At 50.5% G+C, this 20,100-nt stretch overlaps 2 protein-coding genes across 7 annotated transcripts in view; both read right to left on the bottom strand.

The window, feature by feature from the left end:
• The window catches only part of LOC112809211 (LON peptidase N-terminal domain and RING finger protein 3-like), a 38,141-nt gene extending 18,047 nt beyond the window's left edge, over positions 1–20,094 (bottom strand). For 2 of the 6 annotated variants that reach the window (XR_003204525.2, XM_025852609.2), the window contains exons 1-6: positions 19,960–19,977; positions 16,890–17,008; positions 13,328–13,450; positions 9,037–9,192; positions 6,660–6,906; positions 5,821–5,914 (exon numbers count right to left, since the gene is read on the bottom strand). Coding sequence is in view for 5 of the 6 variants with exons in the window: in XM_025852609.2 (XP_025708394.2) it covers positions 5,821–5,914; positions 6,660–6,906; positions 9,037–9,192; positions 13,328–13,450; positions 16,890–16,901 (632 nt within the window). In the remaining variant the exon portion in view is untranslated. Of the gene's footprint in view, positions 1–5,820; positions 5,915–6,659; positions 6,907–9,036; positions 9,193–13,327; positions 13,451–16,889; positions 17,009–19,959 lie in introns of all 6 variants that reach the window. The other 4 variants (XM_025852611.2, XM_073879222.1, XM_073879221.1 and 1 more) reach the window with 4 other exon arrangements.
• The window catches only part of LOC141370357 (uncharacterized), a 3,965-nt gene continuing 2,538 nt past the window's right edge, over positions 18,674–20,100 (bottom strand). Inside the window, exons 4-6 of the mRNA XM_073879083.1 lie at positions 19,960–20,087; positions 18,939–19,089; positions 18,674–18,824 (exon numbers count right to left, since the gene is read on the bottom strand). Of these exons, the coding sequence (XP_073735184.1) occupies positions 18,674–18,824; positions 18,939–19,089; positions 19,960–20,087 (430 nt within the window). The remainder of the gene's footprint in view (positions 18,825–18,938; positions 19,090–19,959; positions 20,088–20,100) is intronic.

The raw sequence follows: 20,100 nt of genomic DNA on the forward strand, positions 1-20,100 counted from the left end.
AAAGTTGTACGAGACCTCTGATGGAAAGAACTGTAAACACCTCATCGAAAGGAAGTAAAGAAGACCTGATTAATCCCGATAAAAATCCCAATGGCTTATTTCACATGTTTGTTTTTATGGAACTTGCCAAGTTGATTTCTAAACTGTATAAGGCAAGGCAAAGGGTCAAGAGGAGCGGAGACACTTCTAAGAGCAGCAGTGTGGGTGGACTTGCTCTACCAGACGTCAGACTTTATTATAAAGCTGTAGTGATTAAAACAGTATAGGGCTAGCACAAGGACAAATAGATCCGTGAATAGAACAGAAAGCCCAGAAATAGACCCAGACCCAGACTCTTGATTTACGACAACTGTGGTACTTCAAAGCAGAGGGGGGATTTTCAGTACATGAATAGCATTCTCAATAAATGCTATTTGGGATAGCTGGCTGTCCATATGAGGAAATGAAGTTGGGCCATCTCTCACACCATACACAAAAATCACTTCCATGTGTGCTGGAAAGGTAAATGTGAAACAGTGAAGTTTTTAGAAGACACAATAGAATGTCTTGATGACCTCAAGGTAAAAGAAAAAAGATTTTTTAGGCAAGACATGCACAAGGAAAAAAAACGCCACTAACTATAAATGAAAAGATCGATAATTTTCATTGCATTAAAACGAAGAACTTGTAAGTTCATCAAAAGATGCCATTAAGAGAGCAAAAGGGCAAGTCACAAGTGGGAGAAGGTATTTGCAACACACTTGACTAACAGAGGACTTATGTTTACAACATACATAAAGCTCCTATAAGTCAGTAAGAAAAAGAGAGATAACCCAGTCAAAGATGGGCAAAGATTGATATGCACCAGCATACATAAAAACTGCTCATAGCATTGTTGGCCATAATAACTCCAAACTAGGAACAACCCAAATATCCATCTATAACAGAACTGACAAAGAAACTGTGGTAGATTCTTACAACGGGCCACTATAAATGAATGAAAATGAACAAACTCTACCAATAGGCAGCAACACGAATAAACCTTAATTCTGTGGAAAGGAAGCCAGAACAAAAAGAAATATGTTCTGGATAGTTCAATTTATATAAAGTGTTTTAGAAATAGATAAAACTAAATTACACCATTTAGAGATGCATGCATGGGTGGTAAAACTGTTTTTAAGAAGAGAGAAAAGTCAAGATAGTGGTTTCAGTGGGCAAGGGGCAAGGAGTCGTGATTCGGAAGTGGCACACAGGAGGCTTCTGGGGTCCTGGCCACGTTTTATTTCTTGAACTGAGAAGGGCTGCATGAGTATCCTCTCTACAGAATTTTGTTAAGAGAACAGAATTTTAATTTTACGTACTTTTCCGCCGTGTGTATTTCACAATGTAGAATGTTTCTCACAAGTGTGATTTGCAGGCTGATTTGGAAACCATTGCTGTGATCTCCTGGAGCAGCCAAATCAGAAAGTCTCACTTCCTCAGTAATTTGAGTCCTATGAATCTGAAAACTCATTACACATTAGTCAATGACACTAATGATGATGATGATTGAGGAGTCTGTACCTGCTAAACTGTTTTTCCTGAGAACTTCAAAATCGGGCCTTTTGTAAAACAGCAGTGATATGGCTGGCTAATTAACTGCAATAAATACTGACATTTAATAAGCAGATGAACGAAACAGACACAAAAGCAAACAGCAACTCTTAGCAAGAACTGTGATTAAAATGCCCCGATCTGAGTGGTCGCAGACAAGAAGGCTGCTACAGATGCTGCATAATGACTGCTTTGAAATAATTCAAAGTTCAGATGCTCAGAATCTATCATCTTTCAGAACTCAAGTCACTTCTACGTTCAGGGATACTCTGCTCCTCTACAAAGGCTGACGGAGTAAGGTGACAAGAAACAGATGGAGTATATTTCTCTTGCTATTCTTGTGTGTAATACTGTTTTTCATATAAATTAACTTCATATATTACTACTGAGGAAATTAAAACTCAGACAGGTTAAATGACTTGCCCAAGGTCACACAGCTAGCTAGGAAGGAGCAGGGCTTGGGGTGTGAAGTCACACCTTATTTCCAAGCTCATCTTCCTGCTCCACTATATGACACAGCTGCGACAGTGTGCACATCTCTATCTAGAACAGACATCATCCATCCATGTGTAGATGCACGTACTGACAACACAGTTTTCTTTCTCCCTCTCTCTCTCCCTACCCCAGAAAGAGAGAGAGAGAGAGAGAGAGAGAGAGAGAACTCTGTATATATAGATAGAGCTAGAAATAGGTATATACTTAAAGTCCTCTACCTTTTATTTACCACTTTAGGTAATGATTGCAGGAAATACTTCAGGGAGGCATTTATAAATCAGAGTATAGCCAGATTTTCTCACAAGAAAGCATTTTACATTGTCACAGTGGTGGAGTAAACAATAGTAATAATAAATGTTTTCAGTTAGATGTCAGCCCGGATAAAATGCTTGGCTTGTCTGGAAATAGCTATCTTTTCCCACCAGTTACATCCTTGTATTGTGTTCTTCTGCTGCTATCAAATGAGTGCGAGGAGGGACTGAGAAGGAGGGGGGTGGAGAGAGAGAAAGAAAAAGAGAGAGGGAAGGAAGGAGAGAGATGGGGGAGGGGGGAACAGACTCCTTAACACCCAGCTATTTGAGTAGCTAAAACTAGGTTAAATACAAAGTTTTCATTTCAATTGACAAAGAGGTCACTGGGCCATCAGGTAACTGGTTCAAATATCAAACATTCTTGTTCCACATCTCAAAATATCTTTTTGTCGCCCCAAAGGCGCTGTTCCACAATAGCCCCAGCGGTGGCCCACAGTGGCGAGAGTATCCAGCTGGCTAAATCTTAAGGGAAGGTTTCCAGTCACGAAAGACTGAGGGGCAGAGTTCTGAGGGGCTGGAATTAGGAAACAACTTCCCTCAACAGAGTTCTCCCAATCCAGCCAGGGGGACTTGGGAGATTGGAAAGTGTCTCATTAATGCACACTCCAATTCTTGTCCCATTCACTTTTTCCACCCTTTTCCCAGCAAGACATACAAGTGGCTCCCGAGTTTCCCTCTAGAGTCAGATGAACTTCGCACTCCAACTTGCCTTCTACTAATGCAGTGCCACGGGACTGGATTTCATTCTAGAAACTTGTAGGGGAGATACAAATGCCTAGTTTCATGACCCAGCAGATGGTTTGGAAATATCTCAACCCTTAGACACCCTCTCCTTCAAAGACACATGAGGGTCATAATAGAAGCTGACAATAATCCTAATGACAATAAAAAGGGAAAAAAAAGCCCTAGAGAGGTGGAAACAGGAACTTTGTCAAGACTGTATTCAAACTAAAGCATGTATATGAAACCGCCTCTGTCAACATCTGATTTCTGCCTTACAAACCCTGTTGGAAGGGGAGCTACATGCTTCTGACCAAGGGCTACAGTTTTTTTTTAAAGATTTTATTTACTTATTTGAGAGAGGGAGAGAGTACAAGTGGGGGGAGGGGCCGAGGGAGAGAGAGAGAGGGAGAGAAGCAGACTCCCTGCTGAGTGGGGACCCCCCCAACACAGGGCTCTATCCAAGGACCCCGAGATTATGACCTGAGCCGAAGGCAGATGCTTCACCAACTGAGCCACCCAGGTGCCCCAAGGGCTACAGTTAAGAGCCTTGGGGTCAGAAATGCCCTCTGGACTTGGCAGGTTCCTTTGCACCCTGAGGCATCTGGAGTCCCCTTAAAACTTACCAGCCTATACGACAGCTACCCCAGACAAAGCTGGGCTTTTGTTTTGAAGTCTCATTGAGAACAGAGGGGCAGGATAAGGGAAATAATGGCTTTTAAACTCAGGGTGAGCAAACCAGAAGGGGGTCTTATCCTCTTGGTGTTTATTTCTTGGAGCAAATTTCTAACTCTTCTCTGAAGCCCCCTGTTGAGATCAGGGACAAACAAGATGAAAGGGAGAAAGCAGAGGAAACAGAACAAAAGAACTCCAACCTCAGGATTCTGAGCCCTCAGCAAAAACACAAACAGGATGAGTCTGTGTGTTTGATTTTTTGTTGGCTGGATGTTGGGAGGAGTATTAAGGAGGATACGTCCAGCAAAGACCTGGGCTTTCTGAACAAGCTAAACCAAGTCTGGCAAAGTCTAACACCTGAAAGACCGTGGCTTAGAGGCCCAATGGTGGAGGCCCATTTCTCTGCTTGGAAGCAGAGTTTCTGCCTCATGCCTTGGCTCCACCATGACCAACCTGACACTTTGTTGTGAGGGGGACACAGGGAGATGGTCAAAGGGAACTGGTTACAAAGCCCACCCCACTCTCACCCACACCCCCTAAAACTCCCCGATTGTATCTGGAAGGCTTTCTTTCGGTGCTGCTGCATTCATCTGCTGAACTGTTCGTTTTCAGTCTGCCCGAGCTCAGGAGCAAATCTGACAACTCAGTTATTTTTAAGAGAAAGTAAAAGTACGTGTCCAGGTAATGGTCTCCGTACTCATTTTTATGTGGATAAGAAAAGTCCTTCCGAATACAAATGCATGTGATTGATATGGAAGGCATACGTGCTTGCAGAGGGCAATAAAACAAACATCTCAGGATCCTTGGGTGGCTGGATCCCACTGTGTGGTAGACCACAGGATTTTTCTTGACATCTCTTGGGTCAATCATCTTAACGACTTTTATGCAAATGTCTCAGCCTTCTTTTAATGCTATTTTGGGGGGAGAAAAGACACTTTTGAGATTCTACTGAAATCTGTGGACCTTTGTTTGAAAACACACACACACATTTTTACATACAACTTCAGGGAATTCACAGATCTTTTAGAATCCATACATAGAATTCCTCAGGGGTCCGTGGGCCTACAGTTAAAGAATCTCTGGTCTAGAAAAAGAGTTGACATTTATGGAGTATTTACTATGTCAGGCACCATTCTAAGTGTTTTAAATAGATTCTCTCAATTAATCATAACAACCTCATAGGGTAGGTACTACTCTTCTCTATTTTACTGACAAGAAAACAGTGGCAGAGAAAATCACTTGCTCTATGTCAAACAGCCAGTAAGTGGCAGAGCCAGGGTTCAAGCCCAGGCCATCTGGCTTTGGAGCTCCTCCTCATAGCCACCAAGTCACAGCTGTGAAAGTAAACAAATGAAAGTACTTTTTTTCACAAAGCCCAAGCTTGTACCAGCTTCCTTTTTTTCTGAGGGGGGTGGGCAGGTGTGAGGATAATTTGCTTCCCCACTGGGTACAGAAGGGATGCCTGGCCAAGTAGTACATGCCTACTACTAATATTGTTCAAACGAAAACCAGTCAGGTCCTCTACTTGGCTTCCAAAGAATAGGCCTATGGCATTGACATTAGCCCTTGAGCTTTGAGATCTCGACCCAGTAGTTGAGATTAGTTCCAGGGTCATGAACTCAAAATACCTACAAGGTACCAGGAAAGTAATGCAAACATGAGACACAGGCAGTTGGGAGAGAGGGGAACCATGGCTAACTGGAGAGTGTATGTCCTATTGTCAAGCATTCACATTTAACGACAACCAAAAAAAAAAGTCCCATGAAGGCCAAACTAAAGACATTCAGAGTGTGGCCATCAGTCTGTGACCTCTGGGTAGACCATCTCCTTCCCACTCTTTAGGTATTTCCAAGTCAGGAGTGCAGGGAATATAATCTGTAAGCAAGGGACACAAGCTAGCCCGTGTGACAAACAACAGCGTGCTTTGCATTCTGTTAGAACCATGCTTTTCCGTGCTAACCAACCAAACAATTAAGTCACTAGCCGAAAGGTCCAGACTCCCCAGAGAAGAAGGTCCCGGCAATAGGTGATAGTCCCCATCACGTACCTCATACATAGGGCACATTCAAGGTCAGACGCATCCACAGAGGATGGCAGTGGAACACTGACAGCAGCCTCCGCCCGCTGCTCAGCCTGAGGATCTGCGATTTAGAAAGCAGTAAGTCAGAGATGGACCAACTGTGCTTTCACAGACAGCACTCCCGAGGCAGAAGAACCCCTTCAGTTTTTTAGTTTGCCATTCTCAGCCTGCCTCCGAGAGGGTAGATTCAGGGGCCACCTGAGCCACCGCGAATGGGGTACCCCGAAGGACGCTCGGGAGGCTGCCGGCAGCCCCACAGGAAGAAAAATGTGAGGCTGGGAATGTCCAAGAGCCCTGCAGACTGGACTCCGGTGCAACGGGCACCTCACTGGACAGAAGTAGCAGCAATTCCACGGCCTGAGTCAGGCCTTCAAGGCTGGTACTGAATCCCGCCACTGCCAGCCTGCCCTGGGAAGACGGGAGGCGGCTTCGAAGGAGGAGGGCAAGGCCTGACCACACCTCCTTGCTCCTCCGGTCCTGGAGTGGAGACGAGGGTGGGGGCAGGTGGGCCTGGAAAGAGGGGACACCATCAAGGGCGTGAGGTGTCATTACTCGAAACGGGGCCTGACCTTATGCCTTGGCTTTTCCTTATTATTAGTGGACCCCAGCAGTACGCTAGGTACCGTGTGGGCTCTCCCAGAGGCCTCATGGCGCCCCGAGGTGGCAGAGCTCAGTGCCAGAGCTGGGCTGCGCATCCAGAGCCCGTGGAGCCCACAGAGCCCTCCGACAGAGGCCAAGTAACCCGCAGACGCTGGTGAGCCCCGGCACCTCCTTCAGGCCCCCTCCTCCCTGGGTAGAGTCAGTACCTGGCTTCAAGGCTTTAGTAGGCACCTCTGGGTCTTGGGTTCCAATTTGACAATGCTTCCTTTTCTTTTCTTGGCATTTGCCAGCCTTGGCGGAGGCAGCGTCCCCCTTCTCCTTGTCTCTTGCCTGGCCTTTCTGGTCGCCTCGCTGCCCCTCCCCCTCTACTTTAACTGGGTTTGCCAGGCTGCTGCGGTCTCCCCCTGCCGCCGCTTCCTCCTGACTAGAACAGTGTGGGAGCTCCGGCTTTTCCTGGACGAAGAAAGAGCCAAATGTCAGTATCCCCTTAAGACCAGCATCGTCCGTCCTCTGACATTGCTACCCACCGGGGACAGAGAGAAAACTATGTAGCCCTGATCGCTGAGTGGACATACAGCTTAACTGGGGGGCAGTCAGAAGGCATATTTCCTCCTTCTGGCCACACAGCATCACCAACGAAGGCATGCCAGGCCTGGGTGAAACGGAAGAACTTCCCTAGGCAAGGATGGAAAGGTGTATAGAGGACAGACACCTTGGGCCATGGTGAAGGGGACAGATAGAGAATGGGGCACCCACCCCTCTCCTGGCCAAAACTTTCCCCAGTTACTACCTGAGGGAAACCAAGGCACACAGTGGGGGTAGATCCTATCACTCAATCTCCGGCCGCTCTCACGGCCACTCCAGGCCATCTGCAAGCCCCACACCAGCTCCAAAAGGACTTTGGCTAAGGCTTTGGCACAGGTGTGTTCACAGGCCTGCGGAGTCACGTCAGGTTCCAGAGCTCTTTGTTACACTAGTCAAAAGAACTCTGTGTTATACCAGTCAAAAGACAAACTACTCTTTCGACTAGATTTTGAGTTAGAAGTCTGAAAAAGAGACAAGTCATTTGGTAAAATAACCAATAATGTCTCTAGCCTTTTCAAGAATTTTTGTCCAGGAGAGAGCATTTGAAAATGAATCTAGAAATAAATCCAATGACAAGGTGTTTGTGCAGATTTATCTGGAGAACCCTGAACTCTACTCTAAATCCATAGTCCACAGGTCCAAATGCTCATGTTGTTTTCTTTCCTTCCAGCCCCTAGCCCCTCAAAATAGTAGAGAGATGGAAAATGGGGAGTGTATAGTCGGGAGAGAACAGTGAGGTAAGGAGAGAAAGGATGTGAGTTTTCTCAGTCTCTAACCTGGGGAGTTCAGGGGATCTGCAGCACCCGAGCAGTGCTGCACCCTCAACTTTCCCTGAGCCCCAGGCATTGTCCATACGGGAGTACACTGCTTTGCAAAGTTTATGTGGAAGCCCAATCCCCCATTCCCCACAGCTGGCTCACCCCTGAAAGCCAGGGGTGCTATTTTCCTTCATTTCTGATTGAGCTGCAATGAGGAGTCACTCCAGGCACTTCTTCAGTTCACTATTAGTGTTCTCAGTCATGTACTCAAACATGATCTCAAACATTACTGAAATGCACTAGGGGTTCTCTGACCTCAGAAGATACTTGGTTCTGCCCCGTTTTTTGTTCTGTTTTGTTTTTTTAAGTCAGGCACACCTACTTTTTATTCCTCCTCAAGAGCGGGGAGAGAAGCAGGGAAAATGTTAAGTTTCCTGCCTGTCAGAGAACCCAAGAAACCGTGGAGCTCACAGGGCTTCCATACAGGGGAAGGACACACGGCACGGATGGAGGGGAGACTGTTGCCTCAAGGAGCCTAGGTTTTCAGGGCTAAGTTCTGCCTTCAAGTCTGGACTTCTGAGCCCCAGCTTCTGGCCACTTGCCCTCTGCTGGGAAAGCCAGGGCCTGGAGCCCAGCTCTCCGTGGTTCTCTTCCCTTGTTCTCAAAGATGGGCCCAAACACCCGTCTTCCTCCCAGGGACTTAATGCTTCCCAAATTGCTTCCCTCTTCCTCGCTACAGCTACGTCCTGGAAGTCTACTGATGTGTAAGACACCATGCGGGAATATAAAATTACCTCCACTTGGGGATCAAATGGAGCTGTCTTTGCACAAGGAACTCAGCTGGTGCTCAAAGACCAGCTGCTTGAACAAACAAAAAAAGCAGGAAAGGAGGGGTTGTTAGGCCTCTTCCCAGGCTCCGCCCCTAAACTGATAAAGCCGCCAGGACTGAATGGTTCCAGGGGAAGCGGGCCAACTCCTTTTTACTTCTATTAAATCTCTCTCTCAGCTGGATCTGACCAAGAACTGAAAAAAATGAAGGTAATAAAACCAAACCCCCCCGGGACCGTGCCTGAAATCCAGTTTTATCTGTAAGAAATAACCTTCTAGCAAAGAACACAACCACTAGCGATTCCATTTCTTCCTTTTCAGGAACCGAAGGAGAGGTAGGGCTCACTCCCACGTTTGCCCACACAACAGCCAAACGAAGCATCGCGAGCGAGCTGGGCGAGTTGAGTTTTACCTGTGACAACTTTGGTAGATTATGACTGGTGCCTTCAGTAGCCATTGATTCTACGTGTTCCTTTAATCTAGGGTGAGGTGCCAACAACTTCAGGATATCGGGAAAATGTTCCTGAGAGTCCCCCGGGACTGATGGTGAAAAGAAACTAAGGAGAAGCTGTGACATAAAACAGAAGACTTCACTGCTTAAGTTTCTACAGGTGCTTGGGTGGTGGGGGGGGGAGGGGGAGGAAGGGGCAGGGGACACAGTTCGTGGGGTGAAACTCCAGGGAAGCAGCCTGGAACCAGAGACCCCAACATACAAGGGCAGGGGGCCTCAGTTCGGCGTGCATCAGAGGTACCTGGGGAGCTTATGACCACTCCAGTTTCCAAGTTCCCATGCCTGGCTCCCCCAGGTCTGAAGCGTGGCCCCAGAATCTGGATTTCAAAATGGCACCACAGATGCCTTTGTCACCCTAGCCAAAGTTAAGAACCATCACTCCCATGCTACCATTCCATGGAAATATCTGCAGTGGAAATTCAAGACCTATCTAGGAGGAAAGAGACAGAGAGGTGAAGGCAGGAGACAAACAACACTGGGGGACTTGCAGTCACGTCCGTAGCATGCCCGTGGATAGAAGTCTACACGTGTCTTCTAGGTTCCTCCATGTCTTTCCCCTGCCGGCCCATTTTGCTCCCTCCTTCCCGGACCATCCTCCTTGGACCTTTAATCCTTTCCACAGTGAAGTGGTGGGAAGAGCAAAACCCAGCCTCGCCTCCCCCATTCTGGCCTTCACTGTGCAGAGACTGTCGGGTAACTTCAAGTACTGGAGGCAGGCGGGTTCCAGTCTGGGGCTGGTTTCCCTTGCGGTTGGAGAATGTGGGGGGGTGGGGGAGGTGGCAGGTGAAGACCCAGAGGACCCAGAAGGGCCCGGGAGTCAAGGATGTGTGTTCTTGTGCAGGCTTCCCCACGAGCTGCCCTCATTCTTGTTTCAATTCTCCCCTGTGCCAGCACGGGTTACAGATAGACATGTGGACATACTGTATGTAACATGAAACACAAGAAAGCAGCTCGCTTGGCTTCGAACACACATTGAAGTGTTTACCACTGGGCAGCCACTGCAGTGTCTGGAGACCCACTAAAGGATGCTCCACGCCCTTGCTCAGCAGAATAGGGTATGAACTGATCAAAGGAGACTGACAGAAACTCCAACCAAACTCTGTCCAATTTAATTTGTCCCCTTGCTGGCCCCCCAGCAGTGCCTTCACGATGTTCCTTGAGACGTCAGCACTTTCCACATAGCCAAACCCTGCTCAGTCTCCAAGGCTAGCTCCGGTGCTACAACTCTAGCCCCCTGATGTCACCGGTCCAGTTCGTGTTCTCTACTGCACATAATGGAGCACCTTATACTACACAGTCTCGCCCTGGTCTCAGAATAGTGCCGCACACGTAAGTCTTTCTCTCTAACCAGATGGCCAGCTTCTGGAGGCCCATGGCAGACGTCCAATGCATACTCATCACCCCGGATGGAATTGAATTAAGACACTTATCCATCCCAGGGCCCAGGCAGAGGCCCGAGTGTTTAAGCCCAAAGTCCTCAGACAGATCGCACTTTCCGTCCAGTTCTGGGAAACCCACTTCCCAGGTCTAAGTTGTCGGTAAAGGAGTGAGGTGGGGAGGTACTCACAGTGCCCAGGGTCATAAATGCCAGCTTTCAGAGGCCCCTCCTCCTGAGGAACCAAAGTTGGCCTTCAGAAGCCCTCCTGAGTGGCCCAACAGGACCAACCCACTTCTGAAGCAGTCTCCCTGGAATTCTCCCCCAAAGAGCACGGTGCTTGCTTGTCGTGAGGAGCACCGCGTGATGTATGCAATTGTTGAATCACTAGTTGTACACCTGAAACTAATATAACAGTGTATGTTAACTAACTGGAATTGAGATAAAAACTTTCGAAAAGAGAGCATGGTGCTCTTCAGTGGCAGCCACACAGACAGCATCCCAAGGGACAAGGTTAAAAGGGCAGAGCACGGAGGGGGGTGGGAAGGGAGGCAGAGGGGAGAAATTGAAGGAGACAAGGCAGAAACAGCAACAGCACTTCACTTCTTACCTTTACTACCTAAGACCTCATTCTAGACCTTTGGAAAACAAAAGTTGGGGTCAACGCTCAGTGAGAATAATCATTCCACGTGAATGAAAGTCAATTCCACTTCAGTGTCAGCCTTAGCAAGACCCGAATGAGTCAAGAAGGGGGAAAAGAAAGAATCCGAGGTAAAAACAAACACTAAAAAGAAACCTAGGCCTGGGAGTGCCTAAGGTAGCTAATTACTGCCAAGTGAAGCTGGACCATCTTTGTCAAATCTTCAGCCCTGAAACTGGAACGGTACAGTAAATAAGAACTGCTGAGGGCCCTCAGTGTTTCGTATATGGCTGCCGTGCCCTCATCACGGTCAGTGGGAATTTGCCTCTAAATTCTTGGCCCTGCTTCAGAACTTCAGGACACTCATTATGGGCATCTGCTCCCTTGTATTCTCTGGCATTTATAGGGTGCTGTGTAACACATGCAGGATTGGAAGGTCCTTGAGGACGGAGACTGTGGCTTATGCCTCGTTGGGTCTTCAGAGCTTAGCACAGCACCTTGCCCCTTCCCATTAGGTGGTTGTGGAAGTGACACTAGCTGGTCTCTAAAAGTGGCTGGAGAGAGAGGTCAACCCAACTGATGACACCAGAGCCTCTCAGGCCAAGTAGGAAATGGACGAATAGGAGGAAAGAAACCACTCACCCCTGGATCTGACACCTGCCTCTGTTGGCCTTTGCACACTCTGCCCCTAAAGTCAAGATTCTTCTAACCAACCTCTGTCCATCCCCCACCCCCAGAACCAGATGGTCCCACTGCTACTCTCCACCCCACCCCAGCAGTGAGCGCCAAGGCCCCTGGCATGTCCTCCTGGGACAGAAGAATAGTGGAATGGCTAAGAAGGCAGACTCTGGAAGCAGATGGAGTTGGGTTTACGTGCCCTTTCACCAATCACCAGCTGCATGGTCTCGGGAAGTCACCAAGTCTCAGCTTCCTTATCTATCTCATCTGTAACATGGGGATAAACAACATCAGCTACCCTTATAGGGATGTTGTGGGGATTAAATTATATTCTCCACAGAGAGCCCTAGCACAGTGCCTGGTGCACTGGAAATGCTCGATAAATGTTAGCTGTTATTACTATTATTTACACCATGGACTACACTTAAGATGCAGGGAAGGGTTCATAGCCTGGAGCAATTCTCTGCCACCAGTACTCCTCTCAAGAACACCTTGTCCACTTTCCCAAACCAGGTCAAAGCAACTTTCCAGAGAAGAAATCTGTGCGAGGCGCAACCTCCAGAGCTTGGCTTCCCCCTAGTTCACTGATTTTGCTAAAGATTCCTTTCTGGAGACTTCAGAAACCAATCCGGTCTCTTGCTCCCTTCCTTCATCCATGGCTCTGCCAAACCTCACTGGGACAGAGGCACTTGAGACAGGTGGTGAATAGCGGGAGGGGCACGGGGAGGGCAGAGGCCACCACTGACTGTCAGCATCCAACTTCCGGGCCAATTAGCCACACACCATGAAAGCACACTGTGGAACAGTAAGCAAAGCAGTTCATGAACTGAGGACGCTTGAGCCCTTCACCAGGGCTAACATTTCATGAATTAAAAAGCAAAACAAAAGAACCACATTCTCCTGGGATTCAGGAGTCAGAATGACTGCTTGGATTATATCGTAATGGTCCCTGACTTACATTTGTGAGACAGTGTGTGTTCTATTTCTAGCAAAGGCTGAAGGCTGGAGTTCTGCATATAGCAGGGGAGAGGGTGACCAACATTCCTGGCGAGGAGCTGGCTGCCCTGTATGGCTGGTGAAGCTGTGACTCAGCCAAAGCAAAGTTCTACAACTGCAGGCAGCCCCACACCCCTGACCTCTCATCAACAGCCAGATTCTCAGCAGTGAGCCTCCACCCCCATGTTAACTTGTTTGCTTTGCTTTGCTTTGCTTTGCTTTGGTTTTCCTACTCACAGCCCAGACCCTGAATCTAAGAAGCAAGAACATTCCTCAGAGGCTCCTCCAAAAATGCAGGAACTGCTCAATCTGATTACATATGCCAAGAGGATGGTGTTTCTAGGCATTTGGCACTTGTGTCTCCTTCCTGCCCCCTTAACCAAGGGAGCCACCCACTCAGGGCCCTAAATGCCAGGAAGGGCAGTTCCCTCACTCCCCTCCTTGGAGAAGACAGGGAAGTGGGAGCCCACTGGGCAGTTGGACCTGACATCATCTCAACTCACCCTCTGGGCTTCAGATCTTGCTCTTTTGTTCTTTCCATCGAGGGACACACAATATAGAAACTCCCTTAGTGCTTCCTCCACCTTGCCTAAGGTGGCTAAGGCTTGTGCTTTTCTGAAGTGTGCCTGGAAGAAAACATTAGCATTCAATCCTGTTCTTATTCACCTACTGACTTATTGACACTAGCCAAACACTTAGTGAGTATTCATTACTCTGTGAAGGTTTTAGAAGGTCTACCTTATCTACAGCCCTATCTGTAGGTAAATGTTCTGAAGCCCATTTTAGGGAAGATGAAACTGAGACCCAGAAAAGTGACTTGCCCAAAGGAACACAGCTGGTAAATTGTGGAATCAAGGTTTAAGTCTGGGACTGACTGTTACCAAAGTCCAATTTCTTAACCACTGTGCCATACAACCTCCCCGCTGCCCCACTGTTGTGTTGGAGGTATTGCCAAATGTAGCAAGAACCCTCCTTTAAGCACATACTATCCAGCGTCCAGAACCCACCCAGATAGGCCTTTCTATTAACTAGTCTGTCAAGCAAAGACCTAGTCCACATTACTGGCTGGGTGATTGCCTATACTTGCTGATCATTTTTCAGAAGAGGCCCAAGGGAAAGGACATGACCTCTCCAAGACCTCAAGGTAGTTAGTGGAAAAGCTGGAACTAGAACTGTGGTCTAGGACCCCAAGAATGCTCTTCCCCACAAAGCTGACTTCCCTTCAAAGGGCTAACCAGGGACTGAGCAAATGCTTTCCCTCCTGTGGGCTCAGCTCACTTCTGTTCCCTTCCCACATCTTTAAAAAGTGTAAAGAAGTTTTAGGGGCGCCTGGGTGGCTCAGTTGGTTAAGCATCTGACTCTTGGATTCAGCTCAGGTCCTGAACTCCCGGCTTGTGAGATCTAGCCCTGCATCGGCTCCCTGCTTGGCGGGAGTCTGCTTGAACATTCTCTCCCTCTGCCCCTTCCCCCACAAATCTTTAAAAAAAAAGGTATAAAGAAGTTTTGGGGCTCTCCGGGGTCCCCGCCCAGCTGCCCCAGCAGAGAATCTCTAGAGGTAGCAGAAGAGCCTCTTGGGGAAGAGGGAGGAACAAGAAAAGAGGTGGGAGGAGGGCTACATTCTCTCTTGTGCCTTGGGACAGGTGGCCTTTGCAACTTGGCTGGGAGGGCATTACTCTTGAGTCAGTTAGGATGCCCCTCGGGGGCCTGCTCCCCACTCCCTTGCCTCCACGGCTGACCCTGAGTCTAACTTAGAGAAGGAAATGATCCAGGTTGCAGCTGCTGGGCACTCCCAGCTTCCCCTCCTAACATGCTTCTACAGGCCCTGGGGCGGTGCCCTCTGGCTCCCACCTGGCTACAGGCTCCACCAGCAGGGATCTGCCTTCTTGAGCTGTGACCCCTGCTCCAAACCTCTTGAGGTCCTCCCCTGTACCCCCACCCTTTTCCTGGAGCCTAATCTTGGCTGATATTTGGGTGCTGATGGCTTCCTTCATTGCTCCTCCCAGCAGCGTTTACCAGAGGCCGCCTGGAGAAAGGCTTGCATGACATTTCAGGGCAGCTAGAGGGGATAAGTGTTGGGAGACTGGAGAGGCCTCTAGGGCCCCTCCAATCATACCAAATAGCAACCCATATACTCCACCTGCTCAGGGCAGCCAGCCCACCCACCTGCAGGATGTGTTGAGTACCACTGAGCCTGGCTGGACTGGCTGGACTAGGGCTGCCGGAGGTACAGCCCTCCCCTAGGGGCATTGCACAAAGAAATGGTGGGAAGTATGCAAATCGGAGTATGGGCTGGTTTTGAATCATATGCATCAGTTCAAATCTTCTCTCAACCCTCAAGACAATACCGTTCATTCTCTGCACTGCCTCTCCGCTTACCCTAGCACTCTGGGGAAATGAAACTCCTATTTACTCCTTCCACCAAGTCTGATTTCACTGGGGAAGTCACTTTTCCCATTTTATCTGAAAAGGTCTACTACTCCTCAGCCCTGTTTCCCACTGTACTATGAAGACTCCCACCCTTAGGCCCTAGGTTTAGGGTGGGAGCAGAAGAAGCTGCAAGAGAAATCCTCTTACCCCCAGGCAGCTTCCTGACCTGCACTGCTATAAAGCACAAAATGGTCTCACTGAACCTCCTCTGGGTCAAGACACTGGTGACTTTTAGTAAACTGTAAATCTGTTCCTTGGGAAGGAGGACATACTACTGCCATAACCCATGAAAACCTTCTCATTGAAGCACATAAGAGATTCACTCTGACACTAATGGCCCAGTGTGCAGGTCCATAAATGCTTTATCTGAGGTTCCCAATTCCAGAAACAGTCTGATAATCCAAAGTTTCATAAGCTTGGCATCAAAAGTCATTAGGTGGCAAATATATATGATATAGAATACATCATAGTCTTTATTTCACTTAGTGTGAATTTTCATGTAATGTACGGCAGAAATATTAGTGTGTATGATTGTGAGATGCTGTCCAGAGCTCACTGAAGGTGCCACCTGGTGTATGGTCTTTCTGAAATCAGAAACGTTCTGGGCTCTGAACACTTCTGGCCCCATGGGATTCAGATAAGGGATCACAGATCAGGACCTGGGTAGGTTGGGTTTCCGAGGTGGCATCCTGGGGGTTGTGTAGAGAGAACACTGCACCAAGGCCTAGCAAACGGCAGAGCTCCCAGAATGGCCTCTTGATCATGCTCACCAGTGACCCTCACACCACATTCCGCAGGAGGCAAGTGGGGCAGACAGCAATAGCTGTGCTTTGCAACGAAGGACGCTTGGGGTCCAGAGAGTGAAGCGACTTCCCCATGGTCACTTAACTTGCAAGTAGTAGAGCCCAGGCTCAAACCTAATCTCCTAAACAAAATATTGACACGTGGCTAAGGGCCAGTCCTAAGGCCAGAGATGCAGAAAGTGACACTTTGCATCCTAGCATCCTGAGAGGTGCCTAGCCTTTCTCTGACCACGCCTTCATGTGACCTAGATGTCTGGGGATACCAGCAGGCTGATCATATTAAGGACTTGAAATAACGCAACCAGCCAGCAATACTTATACTTCTCTCGTGTTCCTCTTTCTATTATTGTCCCTGAAAATGATAGAACACATAATGCTATGTGCCAGGCATTGTTCTAGGCGTCTTACATGTATTAGCTCATGTAATCCTCACAACGGAACCCTGTTAAGTAGGTGCTTTGAATATCCCCCCTCCCAATTTTAGAGGTGAGGAGATGAGGCACAGAGAGGTCAAGCAACCTGCCCAGGGCCACACAGCTGGTAGAAGTAGCAGAGCTGGGGCATAAACTCAGGCGGTCTGACTGCTAAGTCCATGTTCTGAAGAGTCACAAAGCCTAAGCGGCTCTGCAGTCATCAGGTGGAAAAGAAAACTGGGGAAGAATCCAGTTCCCTTGCAGACCCCTGAGTCACCCTTTGCCAGGGACCCCCAGCTCCTTAGCAAAGCCCTTTCCCTGCTCTGCTTGAGCTCTAGTGCCCCGAACCCTCAGGGAGGCAGCCCCTCCTGCCAATTCTTGTCTATAGGACAAGCCATTCCCATCCCTCCCATTCCACTCACCTTAAAACCCATTGGGCGGAGCTTACATGCTATTTCTGCATCATGCAGTGCGTCCTCATGAGACTCCAAGGTGAAATAAATTTGAGACCGGTTGCTATAAAGCAAGTGGTCATTTGGAGCTGCCAGAATGAGGGGAAAAAAAAAAAAAGCTCTCATTAATGGTCTCAACGCAAAAACATAAGTCCTGTATGAGAACGGATCTTGAGCAAATGGCAAGTTATCTCGGATTTTTCTACTGGGGATCCAAAGGGTTAGGCTCCATTTCCAGCCCTGATATCGCCCTGCCTGCCACCGCCCCCCAACCCCCGCCACTCTGGGTCTGAGCTTCCCCAACTATAAAGAAGTATTTTTTTAAGTTTATTTTTATTTATTTTTTATTTTTTGACAGAGAAAGGAGAGCAGAGGGAGAGGGAGAGAGAGAATCCCAAGCAGGCTCCACACCCAGGGCTCCATCTTACAACCCTGAGATCATGACCTGAGCTGAAATCAGGAATCTGACGCTTAACCAATTGAGCCATCCAGGCGCCGCATAAAGAACTAATTTTTTCTCCTTTCTCAAGCAGTTCCTTAGAGGGCCTGTGGGGTCAGTGGTGCATTAGCCACTCTGACATAGAGGAAACCCTTGGCCCCCTACTTCGAGGCTATGCGTGGCTACCAACTGGCAGCCTGGCTTCTGAGTGAGGTATCACCCACAAGGAAACAGGCCAGGGAGGAGGGAAAGGGAGGTGGCCAGATGTGACCCCCATCCTGCCCACCAGGAAGACAAGTCCAGGATAGTCTTCTCATGACATTAGCAACACCTCTGTCTACAAAGCCCAGGGCCTATGAAGTTTCTCTGAATGCACCTGCAAGGCTCCATCCTCTCATTAGATGGCCAAATGTGAGTGAACCTAAACAAGGCTGCTGGGAATGAAGTGAGCTCGGCTCTCACTAACACTTTCAATCACTAGGTGCCAGGGCTGGACCGGCCTTTAGAGATCACCTGGCTCAATCAATCCATTCTTCAGATGAGGAAAATCAAGCCCAGGGAGCAGATGGCATCTGCTCCAAGTCCTAGAGCTAGCTGGTCAGCCTTTGAAGCTTTGAAGCTGGGGCGGGGGAGATGTTCCTTTTTCTGAAGGGTGTGCACTACATAGAATAATAAGGGGACACTGGCCATCTTCCAGCACAGAGATACTCGCCTGCTGGGGAGGCCCCGTACCTCTTAAGAAGGTAAGTCCGTCATGATTTTTTTTTTCACCCTGACCGCTCAGATTAACAAAAATGAAGGAAGAAACTCCCAGGGGAAAAGCGGTGGCAGCAACAAAGGGGGAAGAAGACAGCGGGAAGGGGCTTTCCTGGCCCTTGAGGTATGGCTGAAAGGAATGGAACCTCCCTTGGAGATCTGGGTTTAAGTGACCTCCATTGTCTCCAGGTTGCCCCGCTCCTGCCCGGGGACCGGGGTCCAGCTGCGGCTGCTGGAACACGATTCGTGGGGTTTTTCCCCAAGGCTGTGCAGAGGACTTACTTGGGTGCCCATTCCTTGCTCTCCGGACGTTAGCAGAGTTTACAGTGTATGCTATCCCTTTTGTTCTGCAGCACTTGCCAGCCCGGTGCCGGCTCACAGTGTGCCTTGCCTGCGCACAGGATGTGCGTGGGGGGAAGGGTCCTCCTCTACCTCGCCCTGCAACCTTGCACCGCCAGCCCGCGCTCCTCCCCCTCCACTACCTGTTGCAAATTCGGGTAAGCAAGTCAACACGTGGAGCCTCGAGCCCACCCCCTCCTCCGACCCGTCGGAGTCGGGCTCAGGACACCCTGGGATCCCCAGAGCCCCCGCCTGCCCGGCGCTGCCGCCTCCTCCCCGGCACGCTCCGCCAGACGCCGCGCCCCGCCGGCCGAGCTCCCGGCGGCTGGCCCGAGCTGGGCACTACCGGCCCGCGGCTCCGCTGCCACTTCCTGGGTCGGGACGCGGAGGGTCGGCGGGGGCCGCTCCTCGAGGGAGCTCTGGCGCCCCGGTGCGGCCGGAGCCCTGGGGCTGCCCACGTTTGCCCTTGAGGCTGCCAAGCCCACCCGTCCTTCCTCCCGCAGCGCGGCAGCTGGGCGGGGCCCGAGGGGTGCCCCCCTCCGTAGCCAGCCCGCGGTCCCCGGGGATCCCCGAGCAGTTGCGCCGCCCGGTCGCCCGCCGGGCTGGCGGGGTAGGGGTTCGAGGAGAGGGCGCAGGCTGCGGGCGGGGTGGGGGGGGGCATCTATTTCAGCCGAGGATCGTGTGATAGGAAGCGGTGACAATGAGTCACAGGGCAGCGGGGCGCGAACGCTCCCCTCCCCCCCCCTCCGCACACGCTCGCGGGATGGTTTCCGAGGCGAGCGTGGCCCACTTCGGTTACCTCAGCCGTTACACAATCCCGCCCGCGCGGAGGAGGGGCCGCCCGGCCCGGGCCGCTCGCGGCCCTTATGCAACCAGTGCTCTCCTGACCTAATTCCACGCCGGACCCACCCCACCGGGAGCCGCGGCCCCGGAAGGGCCGACTCCCGCCGCGGCGGCGGCCCCGGGCCGGGCGCGAGCGGCAGACGCCCGCGCCGACCGAACGTCGCTGCCCGGCGGGAGCCCGGCGGCCCCGGCGCGGGTGTGGGCAGGGTGCGAAGTTCCTCCGCCCGCCGGCAAGGTGCAGGCAGGTGCGAGAGGAGCTCCGGCGCGCGGAGGCAGAGGGCGGAGGGACAAGGGGCCGCGCGACCCCGCGCAAGAGACGGGGCGGGGGGGGGGAGACAGAGATGCGAAGGAGACGGACAAACAGTGACCCAGACAGACGCTGACGGAGGGACTCGGGAATTCAAGCCACGAGGAGACACGGAAAAAGACATAGAGCGACAGAGACAGGCAGGGACACAGAGAAAGGGCGATAAATTGGTAGCGACAGAGACCAAGTCAGAGACCGAACTCCAGACACCCCTCCCCCACTCAGGTCACGGCCCGCCCGCCCTCCCAACGGTCCCCCAACGGTCCCCCGCGCCCCCCTCGGCCCCGGCCCGCCCCCCAACCCCCCGCCGCGTTCATTCCCCCGGCCGGCCCGGCCCGGCGACGCGGTGGGCTCACCCAGGCGAACCGCCTCGTTGTACTTGAGCAACGCCGCCTCCACCTGGCGCTCGCGGTACAGCCGGTTGCCCTCGTGCCGGAGTTGCGACGCCCGTGCGGGGCCGGGGAACAACTTGCCCAGGAGGCCGCTGAGCACCACGT

This window comes from Callorhinus ursinus, unplaced genomic scaffold, assembly GCF_003265705.2.
Source record: "Callorhinus ursinus isolate GAN/ISIS: 27379988/994484 unplaced genomic scaffold, GSC_fseal_2.0 scaffold33, whole genome shotgun sequence".
NCBI lineage: Eukaryota > Metazoa > Chordata > Mammalia > Carnivora > Otariidae > Callorhinus > Callorhinus ursinus.